The 13,730-nt window shown below is 61.3% G+C and overlaps 1 protein-coding gene across 11 annotated transcripts; it reads left to right on the forward strand.

Moving 5' to 3' along the window:
• Nucleotides 1-3,766: 3,766 nt before the first annotated feature.
• On the forward strand, nt 3,767-13,718 carry ZNF335 (zinc finger protein 335). 11 transcript variants are annotated; one of them, XM_038159280.1, is made up of 28 exons: nt 3,767-3,986; nt 4,456-4,688; nt 5,033-5,306; nt 5,688-5,765; nt 5,979-6,308; nt 6,449-6,580; nt 6,663-6,821; nt 6,929-7,187; nt 7,279-7,456; nt 7,567-7,679; nt 7,850-7,868; nt 8,074-8,190; nt 8,274-8,350; nt 8,430-8,590; nt 8,710-8,939; nt 9,015-9,123; nt 9,206-9,300; nt 9,425-9,708; nt 9,821-9,962; nt 10,032-10,421; nt 10,509-10,651; nt 11,001-11,134; nt 11,582-11,685; nt 11,809-11,886; nt 12,085-12,168; nt 12,334-12,399; nt 12,570-12,651; nt 13,001-13,119. In XM_038159280.1, the coding sequence occupies exons 2-28, from the start codon at nt 4,488-4,490 to the stop codon at nt 13,117-13,119; spliced, it is 4,158 nt and encodes a 1,385-aa protein (XP_038015208.1). In that variant the 5' UTR covers nt 3,767-3,986; nt 4,456-4,487. The 11 variants fall into 11 exon arrangements, with proteins under 11 accessions (XP_038015208.1, XP_038015211.1, XP_038015212.1 ...); XM_038159283.1 differs by lacking the exon at nt 3,767-3,986 and adding an exon at nt 3,995-4,107 and having other exon boundaries at nt 13,004-13,718; XM_038159284.1 differs by lacking the exon at nt 3,767-3,986 and adding an exon at nt 3,995-4,107 and having other exon boundaries at nt 11,585-11,685; nt 13,001-13,718.
• Nucleotides 13,719-13,730: the final 12 nt, after the last annotated feature.

Below are 13,730 nucleotides of genomic sequence, written 5' to 3' on the forward strand. Positions count from 1 at the left end.
AGCACATCCTGGAAAGGCTGTTGATAGTCCCAAAAACTTCCAGGAATGGCAGCCATGGCACTGACCTATGTGGGACAAGACCTATGGCACTGGGTGTGGGAGAAGACACATCAGAGAAGGAATGCATGGCTCGGCGCCACCGTCGCTCTGTCTTGGGGTCAGGGCAGGCACTGATGGCACAAGAGGCACCAGGACACACCAGGAGAGCCCTTCCATGCCCAAGGCACAGCCACCAGCAGCACCTCCAGGGCCAGAGAGCTGCCTCCTGCCAAGGGGACTGTGTGAGGTTTTGAGTGGTCTCACCATCTACTTCGATGTGCTCCTCCGCTGGGAGTGGCTCCTGCCTGCCCCAGGAGTGCCCTGCCTGAGCCCAAGGGTGGCATTATGGCTGAGGCCACGGGTTCACTGCAGCTTTGGTGGCCACAGAGCACAGGTATTATCCTAGGGCACTCCCACTCACACCAGCGCTCGGGGAAACGGGGATCCCAGCAGAACAGCCAGCACAGGGGGAGGCTGCTCGCCACAGAAGCGCCACCCTGGCACGGGGCAGAGTGGCCGAGGCAGTGCCTAGCAGGAAGCTATGCCAGCTCTCACGGCCACCCTGGCATGGAGTGATCCCCCAGGAGCCTTCTCCAGGAGCCAGCATTGCTGGGAAGGCACAGAACCGTGAGGCAATCTGGTGTGAAGAAAAACCATTTCCTGCAGCAAGGGCTGCTTTGCTCAACGTTTTACAAAATGTGCTGATGCAACTGCCCTTCCCAGGTGGGATATAAATACAAGCCTTGATGTGGATTCATGCCCTGCAGCTACACAAACATCGCAACAATGTTTTCTTTGAGAAGAAAAAAGAAAACAAGGAGGAACAAACAGCGCGGATGACAAAATCACCGGCAGTGGAAGTCCGGGGTTCGGGTTGCAGGGGGGGGAAGCTGAGGCTCTGCCTTGGGCACCGTGCTCAGCACAACCATCTCCTATTTTGGGACAGTAACTGAGGCCATGAGCTCATGGAAGAGCCATTGTGGGAGCTCAGCAAACTGTACTGGGGAGGGGGCACCAGCAAGGACAGCCCCCTGGAGGGGTGACCCACCATTGTGTGCTCACCCTGCCTCGACGGCAGCTTGTCTGATGGCAGCTCCTTCCCAGCTGCATCCAGGCTGAAGAGCACAGAGCTGGGAAACCTCCCCGGGCTGGGACAGCCTGTCAGAGCAGCCCATCAAGCAGCCTGATAAAACCAGCCTCACACTCCGCCTGAGCTTTGTCCTCCAGGCACAAGCGCTGCGTTGTCTCCTCAGCCCGTTCCCAAAAGGCCTTTAACCTCCTGCTCCCCCCGCTAAGGTATTTGGACACACATCCAACACGTGTTGCAGCCATTTTTGGATTCTCTTTAAGCCTCTCGCTGAGATTTCTTTGTGTTTTCTTTGGCTCCGAAGTGATTCCAGGCTCGGAGGCACAACAGCAGAGAATTATCAGCAAGGAGCTGTGCCTGCAGAACGGGAGCCGTGCTCTGCCTGCCCTGGAAATCCCCCGCTCACTCCGCTTGGGGGCACGCAGCATTTTTAAAAATAGCAGGTTACCCATCACAGCAAACCTCTGGTTGGGACAATTCACTGAGACAGAGGACATGGGGCACCTCTGCGGGGTGACAGGGAAGCTTGACGCAACTTTCCATCAGCCGAGCCAGCGGCAGGAGGGTTTGTTTGAGCCCCTGCAGCCCCTGGGCTCAGGCTGTTCTGCCCTGCAGCCATCACCAGCTGGGAAAATCCTTCACTTGTCTCACACAGCAGCTGACTGAGGGCAGAAAGAGGAAACCTGCCCGTCTGACACAAAGCCATCCAGCTTCCTCTACCTGGCAGGCAGCTTTTGCCAGCGGCTCCTCTGACACCGCTCCCCCTCCCCAGCAGAAACACGGAGCTCCCCCCGAGAGGGGGCACAAGGGCATTCCAAACCCGGCCAGAGCCAGTCACAGGCAGTGCTGGGCTCTGTGTGTGAGCGACAGAGCTATGGACAGGGGACACCGGGCACAGGAGCACCTCCCTCCCATCCTCCCCAACTCCACTTCCCCCACTGAGCTACACACGGCTGCTTTAAAAAGCAGTAGTGGGAGAAAAAAAAGCTCAAGCCCTCAGTATCTCTGCGTTTCTGACATGACAGTGACGGCAGCAGCCGGGCGCATGTGGGGACTCAGCCCTGAGGCACTGGCAGCGGCGCTGCGGCAGCAGAGCTCGCCCAGCCAGCCCGGGGATGGCTCTCACCGCTGCTGTCTGCCCATGATGGATGAGGGCATAAACCTTTCAAGGATGCATTTAATTAGCTTGAAAAAGAGCCGGAAGGTGCACACGCAGCAGCTGGCGGTGCAGCTCCTCTGCTGCCTCTGCCGGACACACGGTGCCTCTGGGATCTGTCACCTGGGGCAGGACACAAGGGACCCGCAGAGCCCCCAGGAAGAGCCCGGGCTGCGGGGGCTGGATCCAGGCACCGCCTGCCTCACCCCGGAGCAGAGGCACAGAGGCACCACAGCCAAGTGCTGCAGAGCACTGCTCCAGCCCAGCACCCATCAGCTCGGATTGCTGGCAGGCCGTGTCCAGCTCACAGACTGTGCCAGATGAGACACTGTCTGTCCTCCTGCAGCTGGCACCATGTCAGCACCGGCTCGGGACCAGCCGTCCTGGCCAGTGGCACGATGGCACTGCCCACCCCGACCTGCACTGCGGCCTGGCTTGGTCTGAGTGGCCCTGGAATCGAGTGGGATGCAGAGCCCTGACCCCCCTTGCCCTGTGCGCTTCTTCCACAGGGACCCAGAGCCAGGGTCAGCCCACCACAGCCCAGCCCCGACACAGCACAGGCACGATACAGCTGCCTTTCTTCCAGGAAAAAACAGGGATAGAGCCATTCGCAATAGAGCACTGCAACATGAGAAAATATCAGCGGGAACAAGGAGCCACCTGAGGCTTTGCTAAAGGCATCACCACGGAGCAGAGGCCGAGCCCAGGCCACGCACAGCTGAGCTCAGCTGGAGGATCTGGAGCAGCACCAGATCAGCGGTGCTGCAGGGAGCTGGGACAGCAGCAAGGTCCGAGCGCATCCCTGCAAGGTATGCTGTGCCATCAGGAGGTGCCAGCAATGCCCCACGGCCGGCAGTGCTCTGGGAGCCCCGGGTGAGGCCAGGGCAGCCCCCCAGACTGCGCACCCCCAGCGCAGCCAAATCGGGTGCCCGCCGCCATCTGCTCTGGGGGAAAACCATCCCGGAGGGCAGCAGTTGGTGAGCGAGAGCCCAAGGGAAGGTGGCTGCTGTTCAGATGCAGAGCTGCCATCGAAAGAGGCAGGTTTGGCACCAAGGAACAAATGGACGGTAGGTGCCGTTCCCCGCCAGACACCGAGGGAGAAAGCGCTCAGCAGCCTGCGGCCGGGCCGCCGCCCGGGCTGAACGCGGCAAGGCCCCGGGCCTCGCAGGGAAGGGCGAGGCGGAGGTCCCGCGGCGCGGCCAGGATCACTCCGGGGACGGGCGGCCCCAGCCCACAAAGCACGGCGGTCTCAGCGCCCACCGCGGTTTATGGACCCGGAGCTGGAGCGGCGCGGCTGCACGGCTCAACCAAGGTAAGGACCTCGGCAGGGGGAACGCGCTACCGGGCCGGGCCGGGCCGGGCCGGGCGGGAAACACGGGGAGGGGAGGGGAGGGAACGGCGCGCCCGCACCGAGCGCCCGCTCCGGGCCCGGTCCCGCCGCCACTTCCGCCTTCCCGTCACGTGACCCGCGCAACCCGGCGCGACGCCGACGCTCAGGGCCCGGGCGCCGCTTCCTGACGCCATGACGCAGGGCCCCACCACCGCTGACCCTTCCGCGGGGAAAGTAGTCCCCGGCGGGGCGTCGAGGCCTCTCTCCTCCCGCGGGGGGCGGGCGGCCCCGGGAGGCGCCTGAGGCGGCGGCGGGGGCGCGGAGTGCATCTCCGCCGCGGCGTGCGATGCAGGCGGGGCAGGGGCCGGGCGGCCGTAAGTAGTCCCGGCGCGGGGCCAGCGCCGCCATATCGCTGCGCGGCAAGAGGGCGGGGGGGCATGGCGGCCGTCGTGGTGCCGGCTCCGGCGGGGTCGCGGCGGGGCCGCGGCGGACCGGGTGAGGGCGCGGGTTGGCGGGCGGGCGGCGGCGGCGGGACCCCCTCGCCCCGGCGTGGCGGCGCCTCCCCCGCCCCGGCGGCACCGGGGCCGCCCCGCCGTGTGCGCGCGCGCGGAGGCGGCGGGGGGGACCCCGCGGCAAGATGGCGGCCGAACGCCGGGTGGGGCCGCGGGGCATGACGGGACCGGGGGCGCCAGGTGGCGCCGGGACCCCCGTGAGGGTGCTCGCACCGCCGGGAATGGGCCCGCGGCGGCTCCGGGGCCCCGGGCCCGCCCAGCCCGGACCCCCGCGGTGGACGGGGATGGCGGGGAGCGAACGGCGGCCCTGACGGCGGCGGTCCTCCCGCAGGTCGAGCGTAGCGGGCCCCCGGCAGGGCGGGCATGGAGGAAAATGCGGTGGAGAGCAGCAGCGACGCGAGCTCGCAGGCGGCGCGGGAGGAGCCCACCGAGAGCGGGCTGGGCGTCGGGAGCTCGGTGGCCGTGTCGGCGGACAGCAGCGATGCGGCCGCGGGGCCCGGGCTCCTCTCCCGGGCCGATGACTCCTGCGTGGGGCAGAGCTCCGACAGCAGCGGGGTCTCTTTGGTAGGTGCTGGTGGCAAGGATGGGGTGGCAGGGAGGGCAGCCGCCGTTCTGGTTCCTGGGGGTTTCTGTAGACTTTCTGACAGACTGAGCTTTGCGGCCTTGGCAGGCACTGTTATACCTCTGGTCCAGCATCTGCTTGTCAGTCCGAGGAGCAGAGCTCCCCTTGGTAGCAAGAGCAGCCCTGGAGGTCCGGGTTTTTGTCAGTACCAAAGGATTTGCTCTGATGCCTTTTCTGGAAATCTTGCCGTGATATTCTGGGTCGTTTGCATAAACTGGCAGCCCCAAGGGCTTGGGCTGGCAAAGGTCTCTCACCTGAGCTCTTCTGGACTCTTTTTATCTGCCAGGAAGAGGTCTCAGAGAGCAGTTCCAGCACAGATGCCATTCCAAGGATTTACCTGCCAGACTCATCCTCTATTGCCCAATCCACCTTGGTCTCCAGTGTCTCCACTGTGAGCCAGTCCATCATGGTGTCAGAGTCCCCACAGGTCCTGGTCCACTCCAGTGTCGTCACCGATGGAGCCATAGTTGTGTCAGACTCCACTGCATCCACTTCCTCAGACCTGGGTTCTGCCATTGACAAAATCATCGAGTCCACAATCGGGCCTGACATCATCCAGAGTGAGTGTGTGCTCCCGTGTGGAGATGGCTTGGTGGGCTGGGGAGGGAGCCACTACACCAGACCTCAGGAGGTGGGGGAAGTGTGGACATGGAATCTTTAAGACTGGAAAAAACCTCCAAGATCATTGAGTCCAACTGGTCAGCAGGGTTTTCTCTTCTTGCCTTGCTGCACTGACTCGAGGGTTTGGTGAGGGGCTCATGTTGCTGGACAGCCTTCCTTCTGTCCAGCTGCTCCTTCAGCCCAGGCCAGGCTCCACCCCAGAGCCAGACCCTCCTCCCACCTTCAGGCTTCTGTCTGAGCTGGGAGAGCCCTAGGGAGCCCCAGTGACTCTCCAGCCCCTGGATCTGGCAGTCACCACTCTGCTCTCCTCTCCCTGCCAGGCTGCATCGCCGTGACCAGCGCAGAGGACGGAAGGGCAGAGACCACGCAGTACCTCATTCTGCAGGGCCCTGATGATGGTGAGGGAGCTCCCCGGGCTGTCCACGGTGGCCATCTGTGCCTCTGAGCCTTGTGCCACTGGAGCACGGCCTGGAGTGGGTGTCCCAGCTGTATCAGCCACCGTGCTTGTACCACATTCCTGTTGGGCTCCTGTTCCTGAGCTTGTGTTCAGCCCTGTGCCCCTTGTGTGGGTGCAGGTGAGGGTCTTGGCTGAGTGGGTTTTGGTGTTTCAGGTGCCCCCATGGTGTCCCAGATGGCCACTTCTGCTCTAGCCAACAGCTTGGCGATAGAGGCTGTTGGTGATGGACCTACCTCCACGTGCCTTGACCAGCCCGGCCCTTCAGAGCCTTCCAGGCAGTTGGAAGTGCTGGAGCTGCCTGCACAGCCAGACCGAGCCCAAGAGGCAGATGGTGGGGAGGAGCTGGGCCAGCCAGACTTGGAGACCCTGGAGGAGATGATGGAAGTGGTGGTGGTGCAGCAGTTCAAGTGCAAGATGTGTCAGTACAAGAGTGTCTCTAAGAAAACACTGATTAACCACATGAAAGAGCGTCACTTCCAGCCAGGTGTGTGCCAGGGGCTCAGGGAAATTCATCTCACTGCGGACAGGCTCTGCTCTCTCCTGGGAAAAACGAGAGGAGCTGGAGCATAAGGGCCTGTTCTGGCACAGTCTGGTAAAGAGCTTTCGCCCTGTTCTCTGTGGCAGTGGGTTCAGCTCTGGCTCTGAAAAAAGGACGACCACGAAAAGTGGGAGCTGTTCCAAAGACTGAGGACGAGGAGGCCCCAGAAGAAGAAGATGATGATATTATGGATGCTGGTGCTATTGATGATCCTGAAGGTAGGACTCGCCCTCCCCACACCTTACATAGCTTAGTCTTTTCCCATCATCTTTTCTGATGTTTTGGGGCACTTGCCTGCAGAGGACAGTGACTATAACCCAGCCGAGGACGAGCCCCGGGGGCGACTGCCCAAGTATGGCTGCACTGTCGCCACGTCCAGCGAGGAGAGGCCGCGTCGACGCCCGGGGAGACCCCGCAAGCTGCTTCGTCTGGAGAATACGTCTCAGGACATGCCAGAAGGTGAGGGATCTGGGAGGCAGCAGCCCTGTTCAGGGGTGAAGCAGGGACTGGTGCTCCTGGAGCCGCAGTGAGAATGTGATGGAGCTGTGCTGTGTTCTGTGGAGCAGGAGGGGAGGTGGAGCCCTTGGTGACGTCCCAAAGCACACCAAGCCAGGAGCTGCAGAACTCGGAAGCAGCCAGTTCCTCCAGCCTGGAGAATGGGACCGGCGAGAACCTGGCAGAGCCCAGTATCAGCCAGTCTGACTCCGAGAACAAGGACCCTTCCTCCCACACCGGTGCTGAGGATGCAGAGGTCATCCCCCGGCGGCGCGGGCGGCCCTCCCGCCGTTTCCTGGGCAAGAAATACCGCAAGTACATGGGGCGCAGGTGAGGGGTGTGCTGGGCCCTCTGGCCTGTGCCCAGGGCTGGTCCAGCCCGTTTGCCACTGCAGCTCTGAGCCCTGCTCCTGTTTCTGCAGGTACTACTACAAGTCCCCCAAGCCCCTGATGCGGCCCTACCTGTGTCGGATCTGCGGCTCGCGGTTCCTCACACACGACGACCTGCGCTTCCACGTCAACTCGCACGAGGCCAACGACCCGCAGCTCTTCAAGTGTCTTCAGTGCAGCTACCGCTCCCGGCGCTGGTCCTCCCTCAAGGTGAGCCTCAAACCCTGCCTCAAACCCACAGGCTGCCTCAGACCCACAGGCTTCATCTGCCCTGCCTCAAACCCACAGGCTTTCTCATGGCCCTGGTCTGCCTCTTACAGGAGCACATGTTCAACCATGTGGGCAGCAAGCCCTACAAGTGCGAGGAGTGCAATTACACCAGCGTGTACAAGAAGGATGTCATTCGGCACTCTACAGTGCACAGCCGGGACAGGTGAGGGCAGCACAGTCCTGGGCACTGAACAGCACTGACACTTCTTCCTGTCCTGGGAGGGTGCCATGGCTGCCCCATCCCCTGACTCTCCAAAGTGGAGAGTTTTGGTGGGTATAAGGAAGCTTGGGCTTGGGGTGTGGCTGACACAAGGGGCTTTTCTTCTTTTTCAGGAAGAAGAGAGCTGATCCGGTGAGTTTGAATACTCTGTTGAGTTGAATCTCAGCACTGTTATATGGGAAGAGGCACATCTGGGTCATCACAAAATCTCAGTGCCTCACTGGGGGCATTGTTTCTGGATCTCTTGAGGAAAGGCAGCTCAGGTCCTCCAGTGGGGAGAGGGTAAAGACACTGGTGAGCTCATCCAGATGATCTCATCTTTATGCTCTCCATCCAGCCACCAAAGCTGAACTCCTTCCCATGCCCTGTCTGCAACCGTGTCTACCCCATGCAGAAGAGGCTTACGCAGCACATGAAGACACACAGTACAGAGAAACCACACATGTGTGACAAGGTGAGGGGGGGACAGCCTGGGGAGGGGCTGGCAGTGGGTGAGGAAGGGCAGGGGGTGAGTGCTGCTTCACTTTGTTTCACCAGTGCGGGAAGTCCTTTAAGAAGCGTTACACCTTCAAGATGCACCTGCTGACGCACATCCAGGCCATTGCCAACCGCAGGTAGGAGCCCGGTGTGCCTGGGCAGAGCCCGTGTCCTGCTCCCCCTCAGCAGGTGTGACAGGTGGCTTTGTCCTGGCAGGTTCAAGTGTGAGTTCTGTGACTATGTCTGCGAGGACAAGAAGGTCCTGCTGAACCACCAGCTGTCGCACATGAATGACAAGCCCTACAAGTGCAGCGTCTGCAAGTATTCCACCTTCCGGGAGGACTTCCTGGTCTCGCACATGGCAGTCAAGCACACAGGTGAGAGAACCTGTTTGACCGATGCCCTGCACCCCCCCTTCTCCCAGAGACAGAGTCTGCCTGCTCTCCCTCCCATGCCCTGGGGACCTCCTGCCTGACTCCCCCTCACGGCCCTGTAGGAGGGAAGCCGTTTGCTTGCGAGTTCTGCCACTTCACCACCAAGCACAAGAAGAACCTGCGCCTGCACGTGCAGTGCCGCCACGCCGACTCCTTCGAGGAGTGGGCACAGAGGCACCCCGAGGAGCCGCCCTGCCGCCGCCGCCCCTTCTTCACCCTGCAGCAGATCGAGGAGCTGAAGCAGCAGCACAGCCAGGTGCAGGCACCGGCTGAGCCAGAGGCCAGCCCACCGGTGAGTGCCATGCCTAGTCCCAGCTCCTCCTGGAGCTCGCTGCCCACTGTGCTGTCAGCACTCTCTCTCACACAGGCACCTCTTGGCCCCATCACTTGCCACACGGTCCAGGCTGTTGCAGGTGCAGAGCCCTCTGTTCTCTCGCAAGGTTCCCTGGAAGGGGCCACCATCATCTATGAACAAGGTAAGTGAGCACTCGGGAAGGGGGTAGGATGAGGAAGGAGGTAGGTGAGCTCCTGCCTGACCCTTCCTATCTGACCCCCCAGATGTGGCTGGATCAGCAGAGCTGGCCACACAGACGGCCCTGGATCTCCTGCTGAACATGAGCACCCAGCGGGAGCTGGCCACCAGCTCGCTGCAGGTGGGCAGAGTTGAGGGGAGCCAGGCCTGCTGGGGGCTGGCACAAGGAGGTTTCCCAGCCCTGTTCTGCTGCAGGGGTGTCTTGCAGAGCCTTGCCCCCTTGGCTGAGCTGCTGTGTTGTACAGGTGGCAGTGGTGAAGCCAGATGACCCAAGAGAAACACCAGGCTCCTGTGAGCTGCAGGCACAGGAGGAGGAGGAGGCAAAGGCGGACTCTAAGGAGCAGCAGCAAAAGTTGGTGATGCTGCACATGGCAGAGCCTGGGCAGACACTTGTGCAGGAGGCTTATGGGGAAGCAAGCCTGAGTGGCTCAGAGCTGCAGCAGATCACCATCCCCTTCAGTGGAACAGCAGAGTACAGCATCATCGCACCCATCAGCGAGGAGATCCAGGCTCCTGCTACGCTGTACAGGTCAGCTGTATGGGAGGAGTGGGGAGGGGGAGGCACTGCTGGCCTCCAGTTGGGAGGCTTTAGTGGTGAGGAAGAGGAGGAGACAGACTGTCCCTGACCCGGTACTCTCCAGCAGTGAGGAGGAGAGTCCTGTGGAGACCTCCCACACAGTTGTGGTGAGTGGGACTGTGGTGACAGAGGAGGCACTGAAGGACCATAGCAATCACTACATCATGTCATCCAGTGTCCCAGCGAGCCAGTTCCAGACCATGGAGGTAAGGATCTGAGCCTTCTCCCCATCCCAGCAGCAGTGGGAGCAGATGTGACTGGTGTTTCTCTCGCAGCCCCTCAGCGGGGATGCTGCCTTTTCCTCACCTGCGGAGGGCCAAGAGGCAGAGCCCGACGGCATCAAGTGGCCCGTGGTGCAGTGTGTCACCAGTCTGCTCCAGAAGGACTCGTCTTTATCCCCAGCATCCGAGGGGCAGGAAGTGGCATCCCCAAAGATCAAGTGGCCTGCGCTCCAAGGCGTGGCCAAGAAGCTCACATGCAAGGTTTCCACAGCCAAGAAGCTCTCATGCAAGATTTCCACGGCCAAAAAGTTTTCATGCAAGATTTGCACAGCAATGTTCACAGGGAGAGCGGAGATGGAGAGTCACAAGAGAGCCCACATTGGGCCCAGCACTTTCAAGTGTCCCGACTGTCCCTTCACTGCCACACTCTGGCCAGAGGTCCGGGTAAGTTTCCTGGTGCAGAGCAGCCCTGGGAACAAGGGGTTTGGAGAAACGGGGGTTTCTGATCCAGCACTTGTCCTTCTGCCCCAGAGCCACATGGTTCAACATGCCAGCCTCCGGCCACACAAGTGCCCCCACTGCAGCTTTGCCTCCAAGAACAAGAAGGACCTGCGCAGGCACATGCTGACCCACACCAATGAGAAGCCCTTTGTCTGCCAGGTCTGTGGGCAGAGGTGAGTGGTGGAGCTGGGCTGATCCTGCTTTGAGGGATCCCATAGAGCTCTGCAAGGCTCAAGAGGAGATGATAGAATCTTGGCAGAGCTGCCTGCCCCAAACCTTTCCCAGGATCAGCCCATTAGAGGGGAATGGTGCCCTTGGGAATGGTTCCTGCTGCAGCTGGTCCCAACTTTGTCTCCAAGGAACATCTGCGTAGGAGGGTTCAGTCCCTGGGCACTGATGGGAGCATGCTGGGAGAGGGGACAGGCCATGTTATAGGATGTACTTATGGGACCTGTGTTCTGCTGAGAGCACAGGATCCTGTGCTGCCTGTGGCACACTCCACCTCACTCTGTCCCTCCATAGGTTCAACCGTAATGGGCACCTCAAGTTCCACACACAGCGTTTGCACAGCTCAGAGGGGAAAAGGCCAGGGCCAGCTGCTGCCCAGCAGACCATCATCCTGAACAGCAACGAGGACACCCTGGCCACCCTACACAGTAAGACATGTCCCCAGGACCAGGGCTGACCTGTGGGTGTCCTACATCCAGAGCCCCATGCAGGATTCACCCAGCTTGTGGGTCAGGTGGGGCTGAAGGACCAAGAGGACACTCCTGCAGTTGGGATTGGTGATGGAGACAGAGACCAAGGGACTGGGCACCGGCAACTGTGCAGAATGAAGGGGGCCTGTGTTCCCTCCAGACAAGTCCTGGTAGATCAGTACATGTGGGAGCAGCTCACGCTGGAAGCAGAGTTGAGGTTCTGATACGGAGGGTGTGTTCTGCCTCTAGTTCTTTAGCTCTGACCTTGTGTGAGCAGAGCCCAGAGACTGCCTCGTGCTTTTCACTGGGGCAGGTGTCAGGCAGTGGCCACAGGGGAGCGAGGCCATTGGTAGCCCTGGCAGTGTCCCCAGCAGCATCCCCACCAGCTCCCTCTCTGTGTTGCAGCAGCTCTGCAGGCCGGCCAGGCCGTGCTGGCTCCCGAGCGGCTGCAGCAGGCTCTGGGGCAGGAGCACATCCTTGTTGCACAGGAGCAGAGCGTCACCAGCCAGGTGAGTCGGGTCCCTTGGCCTCAGCTCATGTCCTGTGTGGCTGCTTCTCACAGTGGGGGCCTTCTGGGGGGCTGTGGTCAGGTCCAGCCCCCTGACCACACTGGGAACTTGCTGACGTTGCAGGAGGAGGCAGCCTACATCCAGGAGATCACGACTGCTGACGGACAGACAGTACAGCACTTAGTGACTGCTGACAACCAGGTGAGGGAACATGGCCCACGGATGGGAGACTGTCTAGTGGGAAGAGCTGGCAGCAGTGGGGGAGAGCAGGGCTCCACAGGGACAGCTGAAGGCACTGGGGTGGTAGAAACAGGCACAGGAGACAGACCAGGTCCAGCTGTTGTGATGGGGGATGGGGAGAGGTGACCTTTTCCTGGCTCTGAATTCCCATGTTTGCAGGTTCAGTACATTATTGCCCAGGAAGGTGTCCCGCACTTGCTTCCCCAGGAGTATGTTGTTGTCCCAGAGGGACATCACATCCAGGTGAGCTTCAGACTGTCTGCTCCCATCACATGGTGGGTGGGGCTCATGGGGTGTCATGTGTGAGGCTGGGCCCCCCCCTGCTCCCTCTTGCTTACTCTGGGCCACAGCATTGTTGGGGGCCTGGACACCCTCAGACCCCACCACAGCCTCACTGTTTGTCCCCAGGTGCAGGATGGTCAGATCACCCACATCCAGTATGAGCAGGGTGGCCAGTTCCTCCCGGAGTCACAGGTAAGGAGCCAGGCATGGTGGCAGGAGCTGGAGGGTGGGTCTGAGCCTGCAGTTGCAGAGGGATATGTGAAACAGAGGGAGCTCATGGGCTGGTGTCTGAGTGCAGCAACCATGGCTGGAGCAGCTCCAGGAGGAGCCTTCCCCTCAGGCATTCTCTGTTTTCCGTGTAGATCCAGTACATGCCCGTGTCACCGGAGCAGCAGCTCGTCACCCAGGCACAGCTGGAAGCAGCAGCACACTCAGCTGTCTCAGGTAGTAGCACAGCCCTGTCGCAGAAGGGCCTGTCCTCCCAGCTTTAGGGGTGCCAGTCCTGTTGTTGGGGTTGGCAGCAAGTTATGCAGCACTCCTTGGTGGGAGGGTGGGCAAGATCAGGCTCGATCACTGTTCTGCTGCCAGCCATGCTGTCCGAGGATATTTACTGGTCCCTGCCTGCCAGTTGTGGAACGGGGTTAAGCAGAGCTGGGCTCCCTCCTGGAGCCCCACATGGGCAGGGTGGCCTTTTGTTCCTTCCTGGGGACAGGTGAGGAGCATGGAGGGGAGCCCTGGGTAGGCGGTGGCTCTGCCCCCGGTGGGAGGCAGCGCTGACCCTCGTCCCCTGCAGCAGTGGCGGATGCAGCGATGGCCCAGGCACAGGGCGTCTTCACCGCCGAGGCGGCGGCCGAGCAGATCCAGCAGCTGCAGCCGGCCATCCACTACGATGTCATCACGCTGTCGGACTAGCACCGGGCCGGGGCCGCACCGTGCCAGCAGTTGCCTTATTGTGCCAGGGCTGCGAGGGACGCGCCTGAGCCGTGGTGGCACAGGCACAACCAGGGACACGCTGCCACTCGCCCTGTGCCCTGCAGCTCCCCCCAGAGACTGCTCAGCAGCCACAGGGGCAGCCCTTGTGTGGACGGTCTCTTTGCCTGTTGCACTCGGTGGTCTGAAATCCCTTTTCCTGAACGGTCTGCGTGGGCAGCCGTGGATCAGCGTCTGCCCAGCGCGAGAGGATCCTGGGGAAGCCATAGGGCTGGGCACAACTGTGGGGTGCAGTGTCAGAGATGAGGTGTGTGCAGCCACAGCCACTGCTCCCCCCAGCCATGGGGCCAGTGGTCCTCGTGTGCCAGCAGCCAGCCCTCCTGTGGTATCTCCAGCCTGCGGGCAGGCAGCAGCAGGGCTCTGGACTGGAGGAACCCAAGGAGCAGGAGGCAGAAGATGCTTTATTTTTCTTCTGAAGAGCAATGGACTCGTGTTAATCCGCTGGTGGTTGTTGGAGGGTTCAGCTGTGACATTCTCAAGCTTTGACTATGCTTATGAATAAAAAGGGATGGAGATCCGTGTGTGTGCCTGCT

This window comes from Motacilla alba, chromosome 20, assembly GCF_015832195.1.
Source record: "Motacilla alba alba isolate MOTALB_02 chromosome 20, Motacilla_alba_V1.0_pri, whole genome shotgun sequence".
NCBI classification, from domain to species: Eukaryota; Metazoa; Chordata; class Aves; order Passeriformes; family Motacillidae; genus Motacilla; species Motacilla alba.